A 19,934-nucleotide genomic window follows, 5' to 3' on the forward strand; every position below is an offset into this window, starting at 1 on the left:
AGAGTGCATTTTAAATCCTCTTTATAATTAATAAACAGGAATTTTGTGTCACTGTACGACTCCCCTCCCCAAATGTAACCTTACTCTTAACGCTTTAGACCACTTAAGTTAAAGCAAGACTTAGTTAATATTTCCATGTACAAAACGTATGTATACCTTAAATGTGCCATAAACTAGAGTTTCCCTGGAATACATACACTGATTTTTTATAGATGATTACCTTAATACAGAACCGACTTGTTTGAATAGTCAAAACTTCAAGAGATTATTATAAATAATGTTACTCTATAAAAGTGACAAAGTTGATACTATAAAGATATCGCCCAACAAAATAACCAAATGTGATAAAAGTGTATATTATCTTTCGTTTTCGTTAGACCATGCGAATGTTTTTTGATGTGAACTGAGACGCCCACAATTGAAAGCATACTTTTGGGGGAAACAAAATGTATCTCGCGTTTTATTTCAATTGGAAAAGTAACTGTTCACATTTTTTCTGTAAATATTTAACTAAATCACTACGTACATACATAGTTTAATACACATTAATTTAGTTTTGGTGGTTTTTGTTGTTACTGTTTTATAGTGGTGATATTTTCAATGACTGCCTCTGTCCGTTCTATTCTATACATACACGGGTTAACTTTTGTAGAAATCGATAGATCCGTTTATAGTTATAAGCATTTATAAAAAGTTCGATACAATAATCATACATATTTGTATGAAGTGGGATATTCAGTTTTTTTTTTTTTTTAATGGAAAGTATCTGACAATGCTTTTTGAGGGAGTGTATTCACGCCTTTTTCTGCGCGGCTATTAGTGTAATTTGTTTAACATTAATCATTACGGTTCCATTAAGTAAAGCACACCAAGTTCTGTTGCAGTCTCTCTCTTACAAAAATTAAAACAAGTAAAGGCGTAAAACAAAACTCATAGCGTATAAATAAAATGGTCTAGGACAGTGGAGATTTTGGAGATAGGGACAAAAAGCTTTTGGGCATCACATCAAATCCGTCTCCAACGTCTTTGGGCAGCTAGGCATTCACAGCTCTTCCTCCTCTTTCTCATGCCACACACTGCTCTCGTTCTCTGTATCACTCAGAATTTCTATGACCTCTTCCTCGCCCGTCAGCAAACCCTCCTCTTGTAAAAATCCCTTAAAGCCCTCATCCACATCGCCGTCTCCTTCGGCATCGCCTTCAGCCTCGCAATCATCTGCATTCTCGCCAAGCAAATTCAATTCCGTCACTATGGCATCATCCGTTCCCACCTGGGCGGTATTTGTGGGTGCAGCTGCAGGTGCCGCGGACACATCCATCGGCGGCAGGGTGGCCACTGGATTAAAGGGCGCATCTAGATCCTCAAGGCCGCGTGGTGGCTTCAGCTTCGACAACTCCTCCCGTAGGTGGCGATAGTGTCGGCGCAGAACCATTGAGTTAAATGAGATAGTGCGACTAGCCCTCTCGGTGTACTGCGGCTTACCCAGCTCCTCGATCCAGCCCTCGATTTGGGCGCAGATCTCTTCGCGCTTTAGCCAGAAGTGCTTGTGTATGACCTTAAATTTGGGAATTTTTTTGTTTTTCAAATTGTGTTGAATTGGATTGACTTTGATCAGAGAATACTTACATCTTTAAAGCACTGACTTGGGTTGCGTATCTGCTCCAGCATCGCCCATCGCACGCACGCCTGGTAAATATTGCTGTTGTACTCCCGCGACGAGTTAGTTCCACTCGGAGTGCCACGACTTCTTTCAAAGCCCGGTTCATTGAAATAGGGCTCAGGGACGAGAATCAATGACTGGATAGAGACGAGCACCTGCAGGAAGCTGGATGTCTGGGCATTCCACTTCTCCTCGGGCCGACCGTGCCAGGTGTTAAGAACAGACAGGCATACCTTGCCATCATTATAGAGGTTGGGGTTAAAGCGCACCGAATGGCGTCCCGTGGTCTCCAGGTTGATGAGCATCGGTTGGTTGGGATAGTCAGGCGGAAAGAAAACATCGAACTCGAAGCATCCATTGGCATATGGCGTGTCCGCCGGTCCAGTGATGAGGACCTTTTAGGCCACAAAAACGTGTTAGTAACTTTATAAATTCATTAAAAGAATACTTTTGTTATACCTTCATGATGTCCAATCTATCAGTATCACAGCGCACAAATACAGAACTACTAAAGCTGAGGGGCAGGCTAGTAGAGAGTGTGACCGCCTCCTGGGCGAGTCGCTTGACCCGTGACGGATGGTAGCGATCGCCGGCGAGCCGAACCATCTTTTCAAAATGGTGCGATACCACAAACCGGAAGCTGTTGTTGTCCGACTCAACGATCATATCAAACGTATCGAACTGACGCTTCTTCATGAGCTCCAGGTAGCGCTGTTCAATGGATTTACTCAGCGGCTCTAGCTGCCCGCTACCGTCATCGTTGGTGTGCAGCATGTTGATCAAGGCATCCGCATCGGTGGTCTTCTGCACGAGAACACTTGTTTCATGGATGTCCGGAATGAGCAGAGCTAATCCTTCATCGTCACCATCATCGATGTTGAAAGTCAACTGATGTGTCTGGCCCTTGATGTTCGACTTTTTGTTGACTCTGTCAATGTAATAATGATTTAAAATGTAATACAGCTAATGGCTAAAAGGTGTCGTGTACTCACTTGAGCCGTTTGGCGTAGGTGTCCACGCAGGTCTTCATGTTTGTGAGCAGCTCAACTATAGGTGGTGTGCTTTCTCCACCTCCACTAGCCGCCGGTTGAAGCAATGAGACGAGCATCTTGGAAAGCGACAGAGCACGCAGAAGCTTTAGTATGGCACGGTACAGCGGAATGTGGCGCGTGATGTCTAGCACGGAATCGTTGCGCAGATATGAGCTGAGGGCGGGGATCAGGCAAGACTGCTGCAGAAGGGTTTGGAAGATGGGCGGCAACTCGCCGGTAACATCTCTGACATCATGATATGCCAGAATGTCCTCTCCGCACATGTCACTTGGGATGCAGTCACCAGGATTTATGTAACTCGCCAACACAAGCAATAAAACTGTAACGTGCTCCTCCTCGCTCTTTTGCCGTAGCAGCGCCTGCTCCACATTCCACGACTGGGTAGTGGAACCCGTGCCGAAACCCGTACCCTTTGCCCAGTACATATGGCTTTTGTCGTCCGACGTTGCACTGGGCGTAGCCTCCTCTGGAGCATTGACTTTTGCATTTCCGTTTCCACTTCCATTGCCAATGTTGCCACTTCCATTACTAGCTCCACTTGGTGACGGATCACTGATCGGAGCTCCAATCCTATTATTGTGCGACTGATGCGAGAATATACCTAGGCAGTTGAGAACTAGATGCATGGCCCCCACTTCGATGACCACTCGGCGGAGCAACACGCCATCGTCGGTTGACAACGGCACACTATCTAGAAGCTGCCGGAAGACCTCGAAAGGCAATGTTGGCAAAGATGGTGCTAGGGACAGGCTGTATATATCATCTGAAACGGCAATGGTGTTAAAGAAAATTATAAAAAAATACGTATCAAAGTTACTTACTGCCTTCGCCGTCTCCAGTGACTCCTAGCACTAAACGGAGCAGGCACTGCGCTCGCATCTTGTCCCTTAACAATACATCAGAGTAGGCGGGAAGTCGCAGGAATAAACCAAATGCGGCAAGCGAGTGCTGAGGAACCGAACTGACCGTCGCTTGCTTTGCCGCCGGCTCACAGATGGTGTCTTCTAGATCCTCGTAAATCTCATCATTCGGCTCTAGCTTGACCCAGTCAGAAAGCGGTGGACTCTTTTCCTTCTCGCTAACCACCAAGGTTGTTTTACGGCCAGAGTGCTCCGGATAGACAGTGGGCAGGTAGTGGGCTAATAACGAAAGGCCGCCGCTGCTGGAAAATCGTTGCAATGGTGATGGCAAGGGCTCAGTGCAGACAGCCTTTGTTTTTTTTGCATCGCTCGCATCATCTGCTCGCTGTTGGGGAACCAGGTCGAGCGATATGCAGGGCGTGGACAGCGAGTGCCCCGCATCCTGAAGCGTGGCCAACACCTGCGATATGGTGGCATCTCCAGCCAACAAAATATCCGAATACTCTGGTATGACCAACTGGTTGCCATTAGCGGCATTCGCTGATTGCAACAAGAATTCCTCAACGTTGAAAATATCTAAAAATATAGTATGTATAAGTAAAAAGAAATTTAATTTGTTGAATATCAATTTCTCACTGGATGGCATATTCATGGTGCTGGTCTGAGTCTCCTTGTCCTTGTTCATCGCTGCCTGGTTTTTGGCATCTTTTATGCGCTTGTCCTTGGCTGCTACAGCGGCTCCGACGGTAAGAAATTCCATGCTGCCCGCCTCCACGTTGTTGAAGTTCAGGAAGCTATTCTTATCCAGTTTGCTATCACTAGACTTGGCTGTTGCACTGGAGACGCCACTGCCAGAGGCCGAAGCCTCAAAGGCTCGTTGATCTGTTGGTTGTTGATAAACTAGGTTACTATACACTAAGGGGTCAAAAACAAACAAAATAAAAGATACAAAATAAATTATTTAGACGAGCCAAAGCATAAAAATATGTAAATATAAAAAATAACAAATCGAAATTAATGAATAGATGTCGCAATAAACTTACCACTAACGCAATTCTGCATAATCTCCTGGCACGTAGTGCTAGTGGTCACTGTGAACAACATGTGGTGGGCACTGCTACGCTTGGCCGGATGGTTGTTGACGGCTGCCACCGGTAAACTAGTGCTGGCACCACTTGAATTACCGCCCAAGATCGCAGAAAGAGTGTCTCTTCGCTGTAAAGGCTGCTGACTTTTCACAGAGACGGTGATGTGTTCGTTCTCCAGAAGGAGCTGCAGCACCAGCTGTCTGGTAAATCCAGAGATAGTGGGCCGAACTCCATGCGAAGATCTCAATGGCTTGCAAATTATGGCTCCGATGAGCAGCGATGTGAGCACTTCCTGGTTGCCAGGATGGCACGCGCTTACACGCGTGAAGAAGTTTATGGTGGCCCTTTCCAAGCGGATGAATGATTGCTGCATGGGCAGTGTCTTGCTAAATTGGGCGGCATGAGTGTTGCAGAGCAGCTGCAGTAATGGCTTCCAGAAAACAGATCCCTGCATGGTACCTAGCCAATCTCGCATAGGACCTTCGGCACAGCACTCAGCAAAGAAATCGAGAACTTTTGGCACATTCGAGCTACTAAGCAGTGGAGTGTTATTGCCTGCATTTGCTTCGGCTTTGTCAAAGTCCGTTAACGAGGAGTCTTCATCATTGGCTGGGGCAGCTGCCTGGTTGTTAGCTGAAGCTTCCTCTCCTCCCGTAGGGACTTTGGCTGAAAAAGCTATTGACTCTGATCCAGGCAAAAGGTGCATGCAATACTCATAAATGGCGTGGGCCAAAAGCTTAGGCAGTCCGGAGTCTAGCATCTGATAAACTGCCGCCGGAGACTGGCACGCCAGGGCCAGAGTCTTCAGGAATGTGGGACGCTGCAGTAAAATTGTTAGATTCTCGCTGCCCTCACGCCGGAACCAGGCACTGCCGCTTTGGACCTTGCTGTCGTCAGTCTGGCCTCGTGCTGGGGGCTCTAATTTTACACCCAACTTGACTAACAGCTGATTGAACAACTCAGGCTTAATGTAGCACAAAGCACACAGTAATGAGTCAAAACTACTCTTTAGGGGCTCATCGTGTTCTAGCGACGATACCCATTCGAAACAGGTCTCAAACAACGACGATGAGATGAGAAGTGGTAGCTCAGGTAGTTGCTGCTGTGTCTGCACTTTCCACAGAATGGAAGCAATCACCTTAATAAATCCGCTTTGTGGATTATTACACCGCGCCTGCTTACTATAGTTATCGTGCAGTTGCATCACCCAGTCGATCAGTACACGCAATTTGTCTAGTATATGCTCTGTGGAGCCGGTAACCACTTCGTGGATGAGATCGCACACCGCATCGCTGGAGAGTTTGAAAACTGTAAAGGAATTAAATTTAGAATCAGAGTTGACTTCAACACACCAAATGCTTAATAGCTCACCTTGCGGAGTGGTGTGCCACAGGAGGGTCCGCAGCAACTGCAAACTGATCTCGTGATTATAAGCACTTAATTTCAACAAAATGGTCTCTAGGTGTTGCTGAGCAAGGCTGGGAATCATTGGCATTATATTTAGCAGCGAGCAGCAGGCCTCTAGGAAGCCAGGATATGCAGCTGGGTATGCAGCGATCAGATCCGCCAGCTTACTATCTGGTTGCAAGGCGGCCACGTGGAAGCAACGAGACAGAATCCGCACCCAGCCAATGCTCGTTTTGGCAAAGGCATCGTCCTCAAGCATCGCATCCGCGTCCATTGCGGCTAAAGCTGCCGTCTGCAACGGCGAGGAGCACGATGCTAGGGAGTCGATAAATGGACTGGGGGTACGAAGACCCTGCATGCGATTCCCAAAGATCGTCTGGCCGAGCACAGCGATCTGTACAAGGCCCACATTTCCACAATCCTTGGGTCTGCAAGTATGTTAAATATTTAACCTTTGAATTAAATTAGCCATTTTTTTAACTTACTTGTACAGCCTCAAAACAATGCTGGTAGCCACCTCCGCTTTGGCCAACTTTAACCTGATGCAGGTCAGACCAGTGGTGGCCATGGGTGCACCAACTGGAATAGAGCCCAGGCCATAATCTCTTGACAACTCCAGCGCCACAGCCGAAGGGCAGGACGCTAGACTTGTTGTATGCGGCACCAGCTGCACCTCTTTCAACAGAATCGCTGTGGGCAGCGTGATAGTCAAATCAACGTGCGTCTCATTTGGATAAAACATGTAGCTCCAGGCAGGCGATCGTGGCCTTCGATGTGAGTTATTGGGGTTGGATATTAAAACCTCTGCACTTTGAGCCGCATCGTTTTCAGAGACAATGTGCGAGAAGGGGGCAAAATTGATTAGTCCATCGTACTGAGCACCACTTCTCGGCGGCTGTGCTGTCGCTGCACATGTTGTCCCGGTACCAGTCGTTGTCTTTTTGCACGCATTATTTGCCGCTACATGACTATTCCGCTTAAAGCGTGTATTGCGCGTCAAATGCTGCATGATTAAAGAGATCTGCCGAAGTTTAAGATAATATTCATCTTCTGAGACGAAAATTCTTTTAAATAACTTCTTACCAGTCCCGGCTGCATGTTTATAATCGTCTTATTGAGTCGCACCAAATTGTGACAGATTATCTGAATTCCACCCAGCTGAGTAAACGTTTGAACAGCCGCGGTGACCTCTAGGACTTTTGAGATGTACCAGAGGAAGGGTTCCGAAAGCGGCAGACGTGGCAGCGTCGCATTCCTTTGAATGGTGGCTGTCGGTAGAGAAGATTGTCAGACACGACTATATCATATACCACATCTAATGTAAACTTACTTTCTTCCAGATATTGGCAAATGGGAGCCACAACAAGGCGAGGATTGGAAGCCTTATCGCTGAGCGTTATCATTAAGCTAAAGACGGCATCTGCGATTGTCTGCGGATCATCCAAAACCATGTTGGACTTCAGTGAGAAAAAACATCCAGTTGACATCATTGTGAAAGTGTTTGTAGAACACTGTGACAGCGTTCCAAAGAGGCGCTTCATAGTAGGAAAATGACGCAGCACTAGAGGCGATAATAATTAATTTTAAATATGCGTTATTAGTTTGGAAAATATGATTTGTAACCAACCCCAATCTGCTATGCATGGTACTTTGCTGCGATGTCCTTCCGTATTCAATTGCTCCGCTTTTATCTCATCTGTTTGACTTTGATTGGACAGTTCTTCCTCTTCGGGAATGGTAACCTCCTACATAACAAATAATAATATTAAATACAATTTATGGAACGCATTTTAAGATCTTACACTTGGCTGTCTGGGCATCTCCGTTAGAACCATGTGTGAGGAAAGTTTCAGCAGATTTATGATAAGCGAATTGTCACAGATTGTGACATTCTGCTTGGTGGGATTCTCCGATCCCAAAACATTGGCAAACAAGTTGCTAAAGTTGTTTCCAGCAGTGTTGTTTTCATTTCCACGCTGGCACTGCAGTTTCTCGCCATTGGAAATGTTATTGTACACCAGGAAAGCTTAATTTATTTAATTAATATAAATTATTAAAATATTTTAAGGGAGATGAATTTTCATAACTTACAAACACTTTCGGTGATCTTGAGCGCTATGTTGAGATCTCCCTTGTCGTTAGGCATCATTAACAGATCACGAACTAATTGGTTCTGAGCATCGATAGGTCCCTGCTGGTTGCTAATAGCGCCACCAGGTTGTACCAACTGGAGGACGACGTGCAACAAAATGTCCTTTAGCCGGCGCTTGCAAGGAATGCCACTCGTCTCACTTTTGCTGTGCAACCACAGCAGCAGTTCATGGAGGTGCTTGCAAATTGTTGGTCCAGCCTACGGGAAAATTAATTCAATTTGTTAGTTATCTTAACCAAAAAAGACAGATAAATAACTTACACATCGGTTGGTAATGATAGATGAACTCATTCCATAACCAGAGAAGAACCGCAGCAGCATCTTTTCAAAGTTCTCATCATTCACAATAACCTCATTGATACGAGTACAATCCGCATCCTCGCCAATAGGCAGTGAGTTGCACGCAAGGAACAGGCACTGAAATCCCAAGCACCAGGTGCGCAATTTGATATCGTTGTGCCAAGCTAACGCCAGTAGCAGTCCCTGAACAGCGTTCGCCCCAAACGGAATTTTCGGTACATCCGTGTTGGTTATACCACTGGTATATGGCTTGTCCGAAAGCTCACAGTTCAGCGTTAGCCACATCTGCAACACCTGCTCCAGATGCACCCACGTGTCCTCGTAGTGTAAGTCCGCAAGGATTGAGTCAAAGACTTTTTTGAACATCACGTAGGTGTTTCGACCATCGTATTCCGTACCCGACCAAAGTTGCGTTAAGTACTCTGGCCAAGGAGCAGCCTCAGGTGGCGGAGAGACGAACTCATTGGTCAACACCTGAGGTAACGAGGTGTAGAGATCCAGGGAGGTGCGATTCGTAAGCCTTCTAAGCTGAGTTTCTACATGCAATTCCAACCCCACATCCAATCGAGAATCTAATGCAATGGATATAGACTTGCAGAAGAAGTTGAAGGTGTTCTTGCAAAGGGCATTGCTCTCCTTCTTGGTCACTGGCTTCGTTCGCTCGATCATGTCGATGTCATTAAGCATTTCGTCGAATTCAGTGTCATCGCACTCAATCAATGATGGTAAATAATTATATTTGACGGCTGTAAAAGGAAATAGAGTTGAATAAGTCTCAGAACTTGTACGGATTATATTTTGTTATACAATTGCAGGATATTTGGGTAACAACATTATACTTAAGTGGGATCAAACCAAAAGCTTGACTATGGGGAAAATAACCGTGCACCAGGAACCATAAATGTTTTTTATAAAATTTGTGATAACTTCATCTGATTTATAACATTTAGAGTCCCTTTATACACAATATGCAGTAGCAAGGCCATCTATCAAACAACCTTGCATAGATACCATGCGGTTCTACAGTTAAGAAAATTACTATGTTTACCCTCTTGATAAAATTCTCTTGCTGTCGGCATCAGCATCTCAAATTGTACCTCAGTGCACGAGGAAGCAGTGGCTAAAAGAATGGAAAATTCATTGGAATTGTTTTACAACTTCTTCATCAGAGGACACTATTCCCGAGCAAGTGATTTCGCATCTGCGGACTAGCCGAAGACAAGAACCTTGCGTAAGGTTTTTTTAGAGAAATTTTGTAATGCACATCTCTTTGCACTTATCGAATTCAAAAATGTAATTAAATGCTTTTAATAACTTACATAAATATAATTATTTCGCTTAATATATTCATTGTAGTAACGATACTCACAGCTATAGTCGCTGAATAGATCTCTTGTTTCCTGCACTGCTGCTTCCATGGTACGTGGTGTATCGTTAGTGGGCGTCACATCATTGTCCCTGAACTGTTTGTCCGCATCCAAAAGATCCTGCAAGACAAAAACAATAGTAATAATTATTTATTAATTGATAGAGTACAATTTGTTTTTACCTGAAGCAAACAAGTAATGGCGTGGACAGCCCAGGGCTGTTGTTGATCATTCCACACGGCTAGACGCACAAGTTGTTCCAGCTGGGCAGTGGTCACAATCTTGCATAGCTGAACAGACGGTCTACATGCGGCCACCAGACGGGCGATTACCTTGCAGGTTAGCAAAAACTGGTCCATGTTGCAATCGAAGTCCATTTCCAACAACAAAGCAAAGAGTCCGCGAATAACAACCTTGATATTAGCCATTCGAAGTGTCTTTAGTCCCTTGTCAAAGTTGCTGTCGCGCTCGCCATCATTTCCTGTGGTATCCTGGTGCTTCGGAGACGAAGTGGACGCTGCGGTACTCTTAGTTGCATTGCTACTGGAACCACTACCACCCACACAGAGGCCAGACGGTCCAATATTGATCTTGTTAACATTAGTGGACGACTTAGTAGGTCCAGTACCCTTTGATTTCGTTGAGAGCTCCATGAAAATGCCAGGATGCTATGTGACACATTACATTTTTATTTAGTTTTTGATCAACAGTTAAAATAAATAAGAAAACTGACCTCATTCTGTATCATATATATTTTCTTTCCCCAGTCCGTATAAGGCTGCACGGAGTACTTGTTTTGCTGTAGGATGCGTTTTTTAAAGCAACGCAGCTGTTTGCTGTTGGGAGTGTTACTGGGTCTTGTCTTGGTGAAGTCGCTCTCGCAGCTCATAAAGTCCCAGCGAGCAGCTGCTGCAAATTGGATTTTATTAGCATAATAGTAGTAGTTAAGACGCCTCTAAGAAATAATATATAATAAAGGCTAAAATTAAACTGAGTTACGAATCACTTACATTTATCCTTGCGCTCGTTATCGTCCAGACAAACTGACAAAAAGAGTAGCAACCAGGTAATCAGCTGAAGATCCGATGTGGTCCCCATTGCTCCATTGCGATCAGCAGCGTTAGCCGACGTACTGGGCTGCTCCGACTGGTATTTGTAGTGCGGTGAGATAGGTGCCAGCAGTTTGACAAGCGTCCTAAGCACGGCATCGATCACAATAGATCGGCACGCACCCATAGCAATGCTGCGACGTCCCAGATAGGTAAGCAAAAAGAAAATGCTGAAAGAATTTATATAAATAATTAAAAATAAGTTTTTTAAATTCCTAACCACAATTTTTAGTACTAACCGATCTTGGGGAAAAGCCTTGCAATTTTGAGCTGAGAAAAGACTGCAAAAGGTATCGGCGAGAAAGTCTCCCCACCACGGCTGGAAACAGCACATCCGCACGAGCAACGAACAGGTAGCCAACTGCAACTGGGCATCACCGTAAACCACCAGCGAGTTAAACAAAGCCTTCGCCGTGGCCGCATTAAATTTCTGATGGACGGGCAGGATGTTCTTAATTCCATATTCGATAGAGAAGTGCAGTAGCACTTCCACCAAACTCAGACTGAGCACACGCAACTTGTCCCTCGAAGCATTGCGCAGCATTTCCTCCGTTAATGGAATCGGCTCTTCCGGAAGAGGTGTATTACTTATCGCGTTAGGAGTAATAGCTCGTTCTAGGCGTAGAACCACGTTTCGGATCACATTGATCTGGTACTGCAAAAGCATGCATTCATCGTACAGGGAAACCACTTTATTATTGTTATCTAGGCCACTTAGCTCCTCGTCGCGCTGCTTGTTGATAAAGGCTTGAAGGTGGGCCACATTAGACAGCTCACTATTCCGCATGGGAGCAAGGATATCCATCAGTTTACAGCTAGCCAAGCTGTAACGGCAGTGTACATCCTCGTACAGCGCATTTAGTGACTTTAATTGCGATTGAAGGTTCTGCGTGGGATACTTTATGAACCTCATAAGCTGATCCCCATAACCATCGTGCTCTAGGACTACGGGATGACCAAAGAACCGCCCTAAGGGTACCTTGCATTTGGTGGTTGACATGCCAATACGGCCAATGATGGTTAATTTTAAATACCGGCAAATTGGTGCCGGCTGAATATCGCTGAGCACAAGCGTTTTGGTCTGGATGTCATTTACTTGCACCAACCGTGTACAATCGGTCTCCTCGTCAAAACACCAGATGTCGATACTTAAGGAAGTTAGTTCATCGCACGATGGAATCACCAGATCTGTGAGCAGAATGTGCTGGCCAAAGTCCAGCACAACAAATCGTCTAGCACCTGAGTGCATCCGATCGATGACAATCATCTGCTTAGGCGGAGGAGTAATTAACTTGTGCCAGGCTATCGGCTGACAAGGATTGCTGTTTAGGTTCTCCATGATCTTCTCGCTTTCCGCGGTATCGTCCAGTATATTACAACCTGTTGATGCCGTCTGTTGCACTGAACCGGTCTCAATAGAAGAACCTTCAGTAGATGATTCTAGCCCTTCAACGGAAGCCAAATTTGCCGTTGGAAATGGTGGCGTTATGTCACCGTCCGTATTTATCAATTTACCAAAGTCATCGAAAGAAATATGCTCGTTTATCTTTTTTTGCATATAGCTTTCAAGTAGGGACAATTTGGGCAGAAACTTGGTTATTTTTATTTTGTCCATCATAGCAGCTTTTTCTATTTTAACCTCTTCTTTCAAGGCATTTTCGAGTGAGACCTTAAGAGATGCTAGAAATATAGTTGAATATTTAAATCGTGCACATTTCGCCAACGAAAAATCTTTAAATTTTAACTTAAATGTAATCTAGCATAAATAAACTTACTTGTTTTATCCTTGAAGCCATTAACCAAGCCAAACGCATCATAATCGACCTTGCCTTGCTTTCCCTTCATTTCCTCTACCAGATACTCCACATCATTGACCAGATCGTTAAGCTAGTAAAAATTACCACATTACATTTCATACATCATTTGTTGTTTATTTTTCGTACCATTTCCTCGCCTTTCTCCTTGGCCACTACTAGTTTTGGCATCATCATCACGTCATCAATTACCACAGTGGCAGCTGAATTTCCACCAACGCTATCGATGTTGTCGATGCGAGTGGCCTCAGAGGCTTGCACGCAATTAAAGTGAAGCTGCACAACCTCTAACAATCCACGCAGTTGGTTGCTAATGCTCTTTCCTCTGATCAGATATGGAAACGTGCGGAAATCTACTCCATCTGCAATACACAAACATGAATATTATCTTTAATATATAGATAAGTATTTCAGATGCAACCTATGGAGCTTAATCGTTTGATATCCAGCCCAGTCACCGGCAGAATTGTTGAACTGTTGCGTATCACATTAGTGAGAGCCACCGAAGGGCCGGGTCCCTGCCTGCTGACATTAGGAAAGTCGAAATCAAAGATCTCTGGCTCAAAGGGATAGCCGTAGAGACCAAATCGAGTGCTAAGCAGCGCACAGTGTGGATCCCAACGCTTATCAATTTCGCTAGTAATATCTTTCAACAGATTTATCGCCTGTTCGGAGATGCTGTTGTGGGACTCGGCTGTAGATGTGGCGCAGGTGAGCATCATGTACCAACGCACAACGCTCCCGCACTGCGCGCGAGGTAGCTCCGGAAATGTGTTGGCAATCGCAGCCTTAAAACTATAGTCTAGCGTTGTGTGGTCCTGGACCTCTGCCGGCAGATTGGTTGCACCTCTGCGAAATAATGAACTATTAGTTGCACGACTTGAAATTCATAAGATATGCCTTCACTTACTCTGTCAACATAATTAGCAGCTTCACACATTTGTGGGCTGTACTCCGTTCGCTGTAGATAACGCAATTTCGCAACAACTGTTCGATATGCTTCTCAGCTAGGGAAATGCACTCGAATTGCTGCGCCAGGAGATCCTGAATATTTGCTGCCGTTTGTTTGTTAATCTGATCCTTGAGCCTTTCCGACTTGGGTGAACGGAAACGGTTTAGCCTGATGAAGCATATCCAGTTTAGCACGTCGAGCGACAGATTCTTGGCCAACGGGCTGGCAGCTGGATCACTGGCGATGCGCAGCAGCTGCACCAGCAACACATTGCTCTCCAGCATAGCAATGCGCTGCATCCGGCCATTACTGATCCGACTGTGAGACTTGACCGCGCGCACGCTAATGGAGATTTCATGCAACCAGTCGCAGCCTGCAAGAAAAATAGAAAAGACCAAAATTATTGGAATTCTTAACTACCAAATGAAGTTGCGCTGCTCCCGGAAGTACCTCCCCTACTCGGCATTTGCTCGGGCCTGCGTCCAATAGATGGAGCAGTTTCTGCTGGCTGGGTTGCGGACTTGTTTTTTGAAATGTGCGACTTAGATGGGTTCACTTGAACGATATTAAAGTAGGCAGTTTTCGCCGCAGGGTATACTTTTCGGACTGCTGTCTTGACCACCCGAATTATATTGGCCATATTAAAGGGGCTTTTAGAGAGCTTGTTTCGGTCCACCCATTCCTCAACTTGATGCGAGCGCTTGTGCCGCGTTGGGGATGCTGCAAAAGGTGGCGAAATAGGCGGTAATCAAACAGTCAAGACTAAGCTCAAATACCATAAATTGGCACTAGAAACAAACTTTCATCTTTTGTTACTGCTCTTCGGCTGAATATTTGTTTAAAATCCACCAATACATAAAATACAATACCTATGTAACAATGTTTAACTTTATCGAAAGTGGAAAGTAAAGTGCGCTACCGCTTGGCGGTCAGGGTTCCCATTTCCCAGACTACCTACCTCTAGTCTTGTTTTGTCCATCCTTTGATGGATCTGAAACGGTTTTGATGTGCAACAGGAAGTTCCTGCTGCGCGTCTTGAACAATTTCGGGGAGGTGAGCGTGGCTGTGCCTCCCTGATCACAAAGATCGATGCATGAGGATAGTTCGATAGGACCAGCCAAAACCTCCGCATTATGGGCTAATAAATACTCTTCACTAAGCACGGGATTTTCATTGGCAACTGAAAATTAGATCGAAACTTTAATAAGAAACCAGTCACATTATTTGTATAACAACTTACTATAAGAGAGATCAATGTTGTCATCGATGACATTGGGCTTGTAACTGGAATGAGGTCCCTTCATTCGGTAGCCAAATCCATTTGTGTTCTGTTTCAGCAGCGTGACTTGAATCGCTGCAGGATTTGAGCATTGCTGATAGACCGTGAACTTAAGATCGATGTGACCTAGAGAAACGGGTTGAGCCAAGTTGAGCTCTATAATGTGTTCGTCCCAGGTAGTTCTGAAAATAATAATTATGTTTATTATTAGTATACTACATTTATCCTTATTACATATATTGAATACTCACGCATCGTTGTGGAGTCGCCACGTACGGGAGAAATCCCTTTCGTCGCCCCCGTGCCGCATGTTCTGAGACTGTTTACGTTGCTTTTGCACCTGTCCGAGATCGTTCCAACAACTGGGCACTTCAGCTGAGTAGACGGTCAGCTTGTCATCAAACTGAGTGAGGGCATAAAATACCCTAAGGTCTTCGAGGGTAAGGTCGGCTGTTTTGTAAGCAAGCAGGTTGGCGTTGCTTACAGCTGCGGTGGCCGCCGATGGCGATGTCTGTACATGGACACCCTGTGCAGCGCTATGGGTGTTTAAGACTGCTGCTGCCTCACTGCCAACATCCACGCAAATGGAGTCACTGGCGACCAGGGTCTTGCCCAGCACGTCAGCACCTCCTACGTGACGCGCACCGTCCGTAACACTAACATCTGCAGCCTGTGTTAAGGTCGTGCTGCAGTCATCTTCCATCTCTAATAGTTCATCACCGGAGTCGTTCTCCCCCTCGCTCAGCGAGTAGAAGAGCAGACCACCCTGGCGTGAGCAACAACATAGTCTATCCAGGTTTCGGCAATAAACCACAGACTCAAAGTGTTCGCCCTCCTCCTCAATCACCATGGTGCCCTGAAAGTCGGCTAGAGAGTAAATCTCTACGCTACCATCTGCACACACCACGCATATGGAACCGGCATCCTTATGCTCTGGAGAGGAGTTGAAATGAGGAAGAATACACAGTTGTTTAGGACATTTGGCCCGACTAAAGGTCATGGCCAGGGTGTAATCGTTGGATATATGAGTATCATCGTAGTCGAATACCAAGAGCTGAGCCGCCACATTTCCCTCGGCGTTGTTATCTAAAAAAGTTTGAATTTAAATATTTAAAACAAGGAATGATATCAAACTATTCCTACCTGTATCCATTGATTCGTCCACCCGCTGCTCCTCGTCCTCCTCCTCTTCTTCCTTAGCCACTGTGGCCATGATTATCTTACTGCCCTCTGTCTCCGGTGCCTTGGTACGCAGCAATTTGACCAGTAGCTGATTGCATTTGGGAGTAGTAGGCAGGATTTCGGCAATCTCGATGATTTCTTGAGCCGAATGGGCGATTCCATTCTCCCCATTATTGGCTCCATCCAAGGCATTCATGCGCTTCACACTTGTCCAACTCTCGACCACACAGTCTATCTCCTCGGTGGCCGTCATCTTGTCACTGTTGCTGTTAGTGCTTCCGTTGATCATGATGTTATTGTTGTTATTAGAGGAATTTCCACCCAAAGAGTTGCCCTCGTTGTTATTATTATTATTATTGTTGTTCTGGTGGGTCATCTCGGCATCCTCGACAAGTTTATCGATCTCATTGCCCATCCCAAGATTACTAACATTAACCGTATTGGATCCGACCATCAAGCTCAGCGGCTCCTCCAGATTGTGATCCATGATCTGAGACAAGGTGCACAAATCAAAATCATAGAGAACGGAGGCATCGTCGGTGTTCTGGCTAACTCCATTGTTCTTGTTGTATGTCATCAGAGCGGACACAAATCCGTTGCTATCGAAGCCATCGGCGAACTTTTCATACGGAGTCATAGCCTTGTTATCATCATCTTTTGACTCGAGATTCACTTGTGTCACGGCGGGATTATTATCGCTGGTCACTATGGTACAATAAGAATTTTTTTTATATAAATCAGTTATAGCGTTGAGATAGTAAAATTGTCTAATATTTAAAGCATATTCTTTTGCTTACCGTTAACCATTGGAGATGAGGACTTCATTAACTGACCGCCGACGCTAGAAACGCTGCCGGTGTCATTGCTGACGCTCGCTGAGGTTTCAGTGCTTCGTTCTACTTCCAAAATGTTGAGCACAACCATGCGCAGGGCTAGCTCACCGCTGCTTTGGCGCACGCTGACTCCTAGAACAATCTTAGATCCAACTACTCCAGCCCGAAGCGTGGAAGTGGAAGTGATATGCTGTGCATTTACACTACCGAACTTTCCACTAGATACGGCATTTGATCCCGAATGGGATCCCGCACCACTACTGCTTCCTGTTCCACCATAATTTGCCGCCGAATACACATAGTTTACCTTGGTGCGGGCTCGAGCATTCGGAAGAACACATATGGCGGTAACCCGCGCCCACTCGAAGCTTTCTTCAAAAACGTCCTTGAGCAGGGTCGGAACATGGAAGCTGTACATCAGCTTCAGGTGACGTTCAATGCTCCAAACGCTCAGCTCTCCCGTTTGCGAGCAACTCGTGCATAGCACATTTGCGTAATCACTATTGGATATAATGTCGAATCCTAATCCCGGTGCTGGTAGCGCAGGGTTGGTGGCATAGGTTATGGACAGCGGAACATTCTGTGTGTACTCGCCCTTGACAAAGGGGCAGAGCGGGGAGTGCCTCTCGTGTTCGCTCCACGGCTCATCTGTCTTCTCCCAACAGACAAGACACACGTTGCAGGTGAAACACATTGCGCGATCCTCGCCAGATGATGATGGCTGATGATAGAACCCGGCCTGGGCCATCTGATCGGGCAGTGCCCATTTGTAGTCCATATGAGGCCACTTCTCGAACGTCTGGCGGCGCACTGCTTCCGAGTGCATCAGTACGCGCTGGAAGTTGCTAAAGTTCCAGCCAAAGTCCGGCACCCGGGAGCCTATAAGCATGTCAGTAAGACGTTCATTAATGGCGGAAGCGATAGCCAGCACAGGAATGTGGCGCTCCAGGCGCTTTAGTAGAATGACCACATTATTGGACACCAGCTTTAGACTGGAATAGGGCACCTCGAGACATATTGTATTCCACTGAAACAAAAAATATGGTTGGTTTAAATGGGGTACATTTTTAAAGTAAAAGTAAACTCCTACCCGCTGGGCCTTGATACCCTTCTTAGCATTAAGTTGCGCCTGGTTTATCTTCTGCGTTAACTCGTTGCTTATGTCACACGGACACTCCAGACCCTCGCTTTCCAGTTCGGTGATGCAGTTCTGGAAAATGATCGCCTCGGAGAGGATGATCTCTAGTTTGATGTAGTCGTCGTTTTGGCCAATTGGCGCCTGAAGAATGGTATCCAGAAGCAAGACACCGTTGTAATCGCCTCGCAGTCCCAGATTATGTCCATCCCAAAATAAGATCTTATCTTGCAGGGGCATATAACGACCCTGAACGATGCTATCGCCTAAGGGGAAAACCCGACAGAAGAAAAAATTAGAAAGGGCCTGTGACTCATTTTTCCTGATTTCATAAACAATTACTCTTGTAGCGGCGATTATTTTCTGGGTTTTTAAGATTTCGATAAGGGGTGATAAGGTTGATTAAAAAACTTTTTAGAAACAGTGAATGGAACCTAAAGTGATGATAATATGAAAGACATTTGCTTTATGTTGTATCTATTTAAAACCAATAGATAACTTGACCAAAACCGTGAAATTGAAGACCGGAACATTGCCGAAAATCGTTTCCGTAGAACAAGTTCCTGGGCAGCGGGGGCGGTGGGTGGTCATCAAACGGAGCAACTGCGTAATAGAAGCAAAACAAAAACAAAATGCGTGCTGCTGGCCGCTAATCGAAAACAATAACAAACGCATTGCGATAGGACGGACGGCCTATAAGTTTCCGATTCCCGGGTGAAATCACTTGAATTGAATTGGATTATCACTCTCCGTTTAAGGATTTCCAAGAGCTTTGTTAAAAATTGATGCCAAACGCATACACAAAAAACAGCCAGCACTCACAACGAAACATACAAACGAGTGGACAAGTGCAAGGCAATTACGTACAGAAATGCAATACAGTGAGTAGTGGTTATGACAAAATGTAGTTAGGTTGTTCAATCGGTCTACACAGAGAAATGGCTTCATAATAATTGTTTTAAGATTATGTAGACTTCGATTAGTTAAAAATATTTTAAAGGTTTGCCAAAGCAATTAATTTGGGTTTTAAATCATTTTATGTTAAACTGATTATGATCAATATTATTTTAATAAATTTAGGATATATCAAATTGTTGTTTTATAATGTCAAATAGTGTTTCGTATTTATAAATTAATTCAATGATTATATGATTCAGCCTATGCTGATCTTCAATAAACATTAAAGAGTATTGATATATTGGGGGTTTTCTCTGTGTGGGTTCTAATTCGCAGTTCTCTACTGTATTGACATTTGCCTGTGACAGTGTGTGAGTGAGAGGCCCCATCCGTGCGTACATATGTGTGATTATTTTTCCGTAAGAAAGCTTACCATTAGAACTGAGCTGGTACGTCTGCAGGATCACTCCGGAATTGGCGTCCAGGACCTTCACCGTGCTGCTATCAAATAGCAGGAGGACATTTAATTGCGAGTGATAGACGACGTTGCGCATCTCGAAGGGTCTAGCAGGAGCGCTATTACAATCGCCCAAATCCAAGTAGCCATCTTGCTTGAGGACGCGCTGCTGGTGATGCTGCTGCTCCGTGGCCATTCCGGAGGTGCGCCACTGCAGTTACGGTGCTCCTTTTTCCGAATGGGGTAGTCTATAAGGGTTTTTCGCAATTCAATTCAGAAAATAATTGGCTGCGGAACAGCGCTCTGCTTCTTCTTCAACTTCGTTTTGCCCCTTCTTCTTCTACCTTCTGACAGATGTGTTTGCCATTCGATTGCCACCACTCGCCTGTG

At 45.2% G+C, this 19,934-nt stretch overlaps 1 protein-coding gene across 4 annotated transcripts; it reads right to left on the bottom strand.

Annotated features, from left to right (window-relative positions):
* Window positions 1-340: 340 nt before the first annotated feature.
* Window positions 341-19,883, bottom strand: LOC108117502 (baculoviral IAP repeat-containing protein 6). Of its 4 annotated transcripts, none has more exons than XM_017229984.2 (32): window positions 19,521-19,883; window positions 18,146-18,456; window positions 17,020-18,082; window positions 16,184-16,927; window positions 15,292-16,126; window positions 15,002-15,222; window positions 14,720-14,941; window positions 13,720-14,134; window positions 13,231-13,658; window positions 12,939-13,171; window positions 12,771-12,882; window positions 11,235-12,675; window positions 10,897-11,165; window positions 10,620-10,792; window positions 10,069-10,554; window positions 9,889-10,006; window positions 9,568-9,639; window positions 8,481-9,265; window positions 8,159-8,417; window positions 7,870-8,093; window positions 7,695-7,812; window positions 7,398-7,628; window positions 7,151-7,335; window positions 6,553-7,088; window positions 6,032-6,495; window positions 4,616-5,968; window positions 4,209-4,487; window positions 3,534-4,148; window positions 2,653-3,475; window positions 2,120-2,588; window positions 1,627-2,055; window positions 341-1,555 (listed from the first exon to the last, which is right to left on the bottom strand). In XM_017229984.2, exons 1-32 carry the CDS (start codon window positions 19,738-19,740, stop codon window positions 1,043-1,045), a joined length of 14,646 nt encoding a protein of 4,881 aa, XP_017085473.2. In that variant the 5' UTR covers window positions 19,741-19,883; the 3' UTR covers window positions 341-1,042. The 4 variants fall into 4 exon arrangements, with proteins under 4 accessions (XP_017085473.2, XP_017085474.2, XP_017085471.2 ...); XM_017229985.2 differs by having other exon boundaries at window positions 4,209-4,454; window positions 10,620-10,795; XM_017229982.2 differs by having other exon boundaries at window positions 10,620-10,795.
* Between the last annotated feature and the right edge of the window lie 51 nt (window positions 19,884-19,934).

Source organism: Drosophila eugracilis, unplaced genomic scaffold (assembly GCF_018153835.1).
Source record: "Drosophila eugracilis isolate 14026-0451.02 unplaced genomic scaffold, ASM1815383v1 contig_75, whole genome shotgun sequence".
Lineage (NCBI taxonomy): Eukaryota > Metazoa > Arthropoda > Insecta > Diptera > Drosophilidae > Drosophila > Drosophila eugracilis.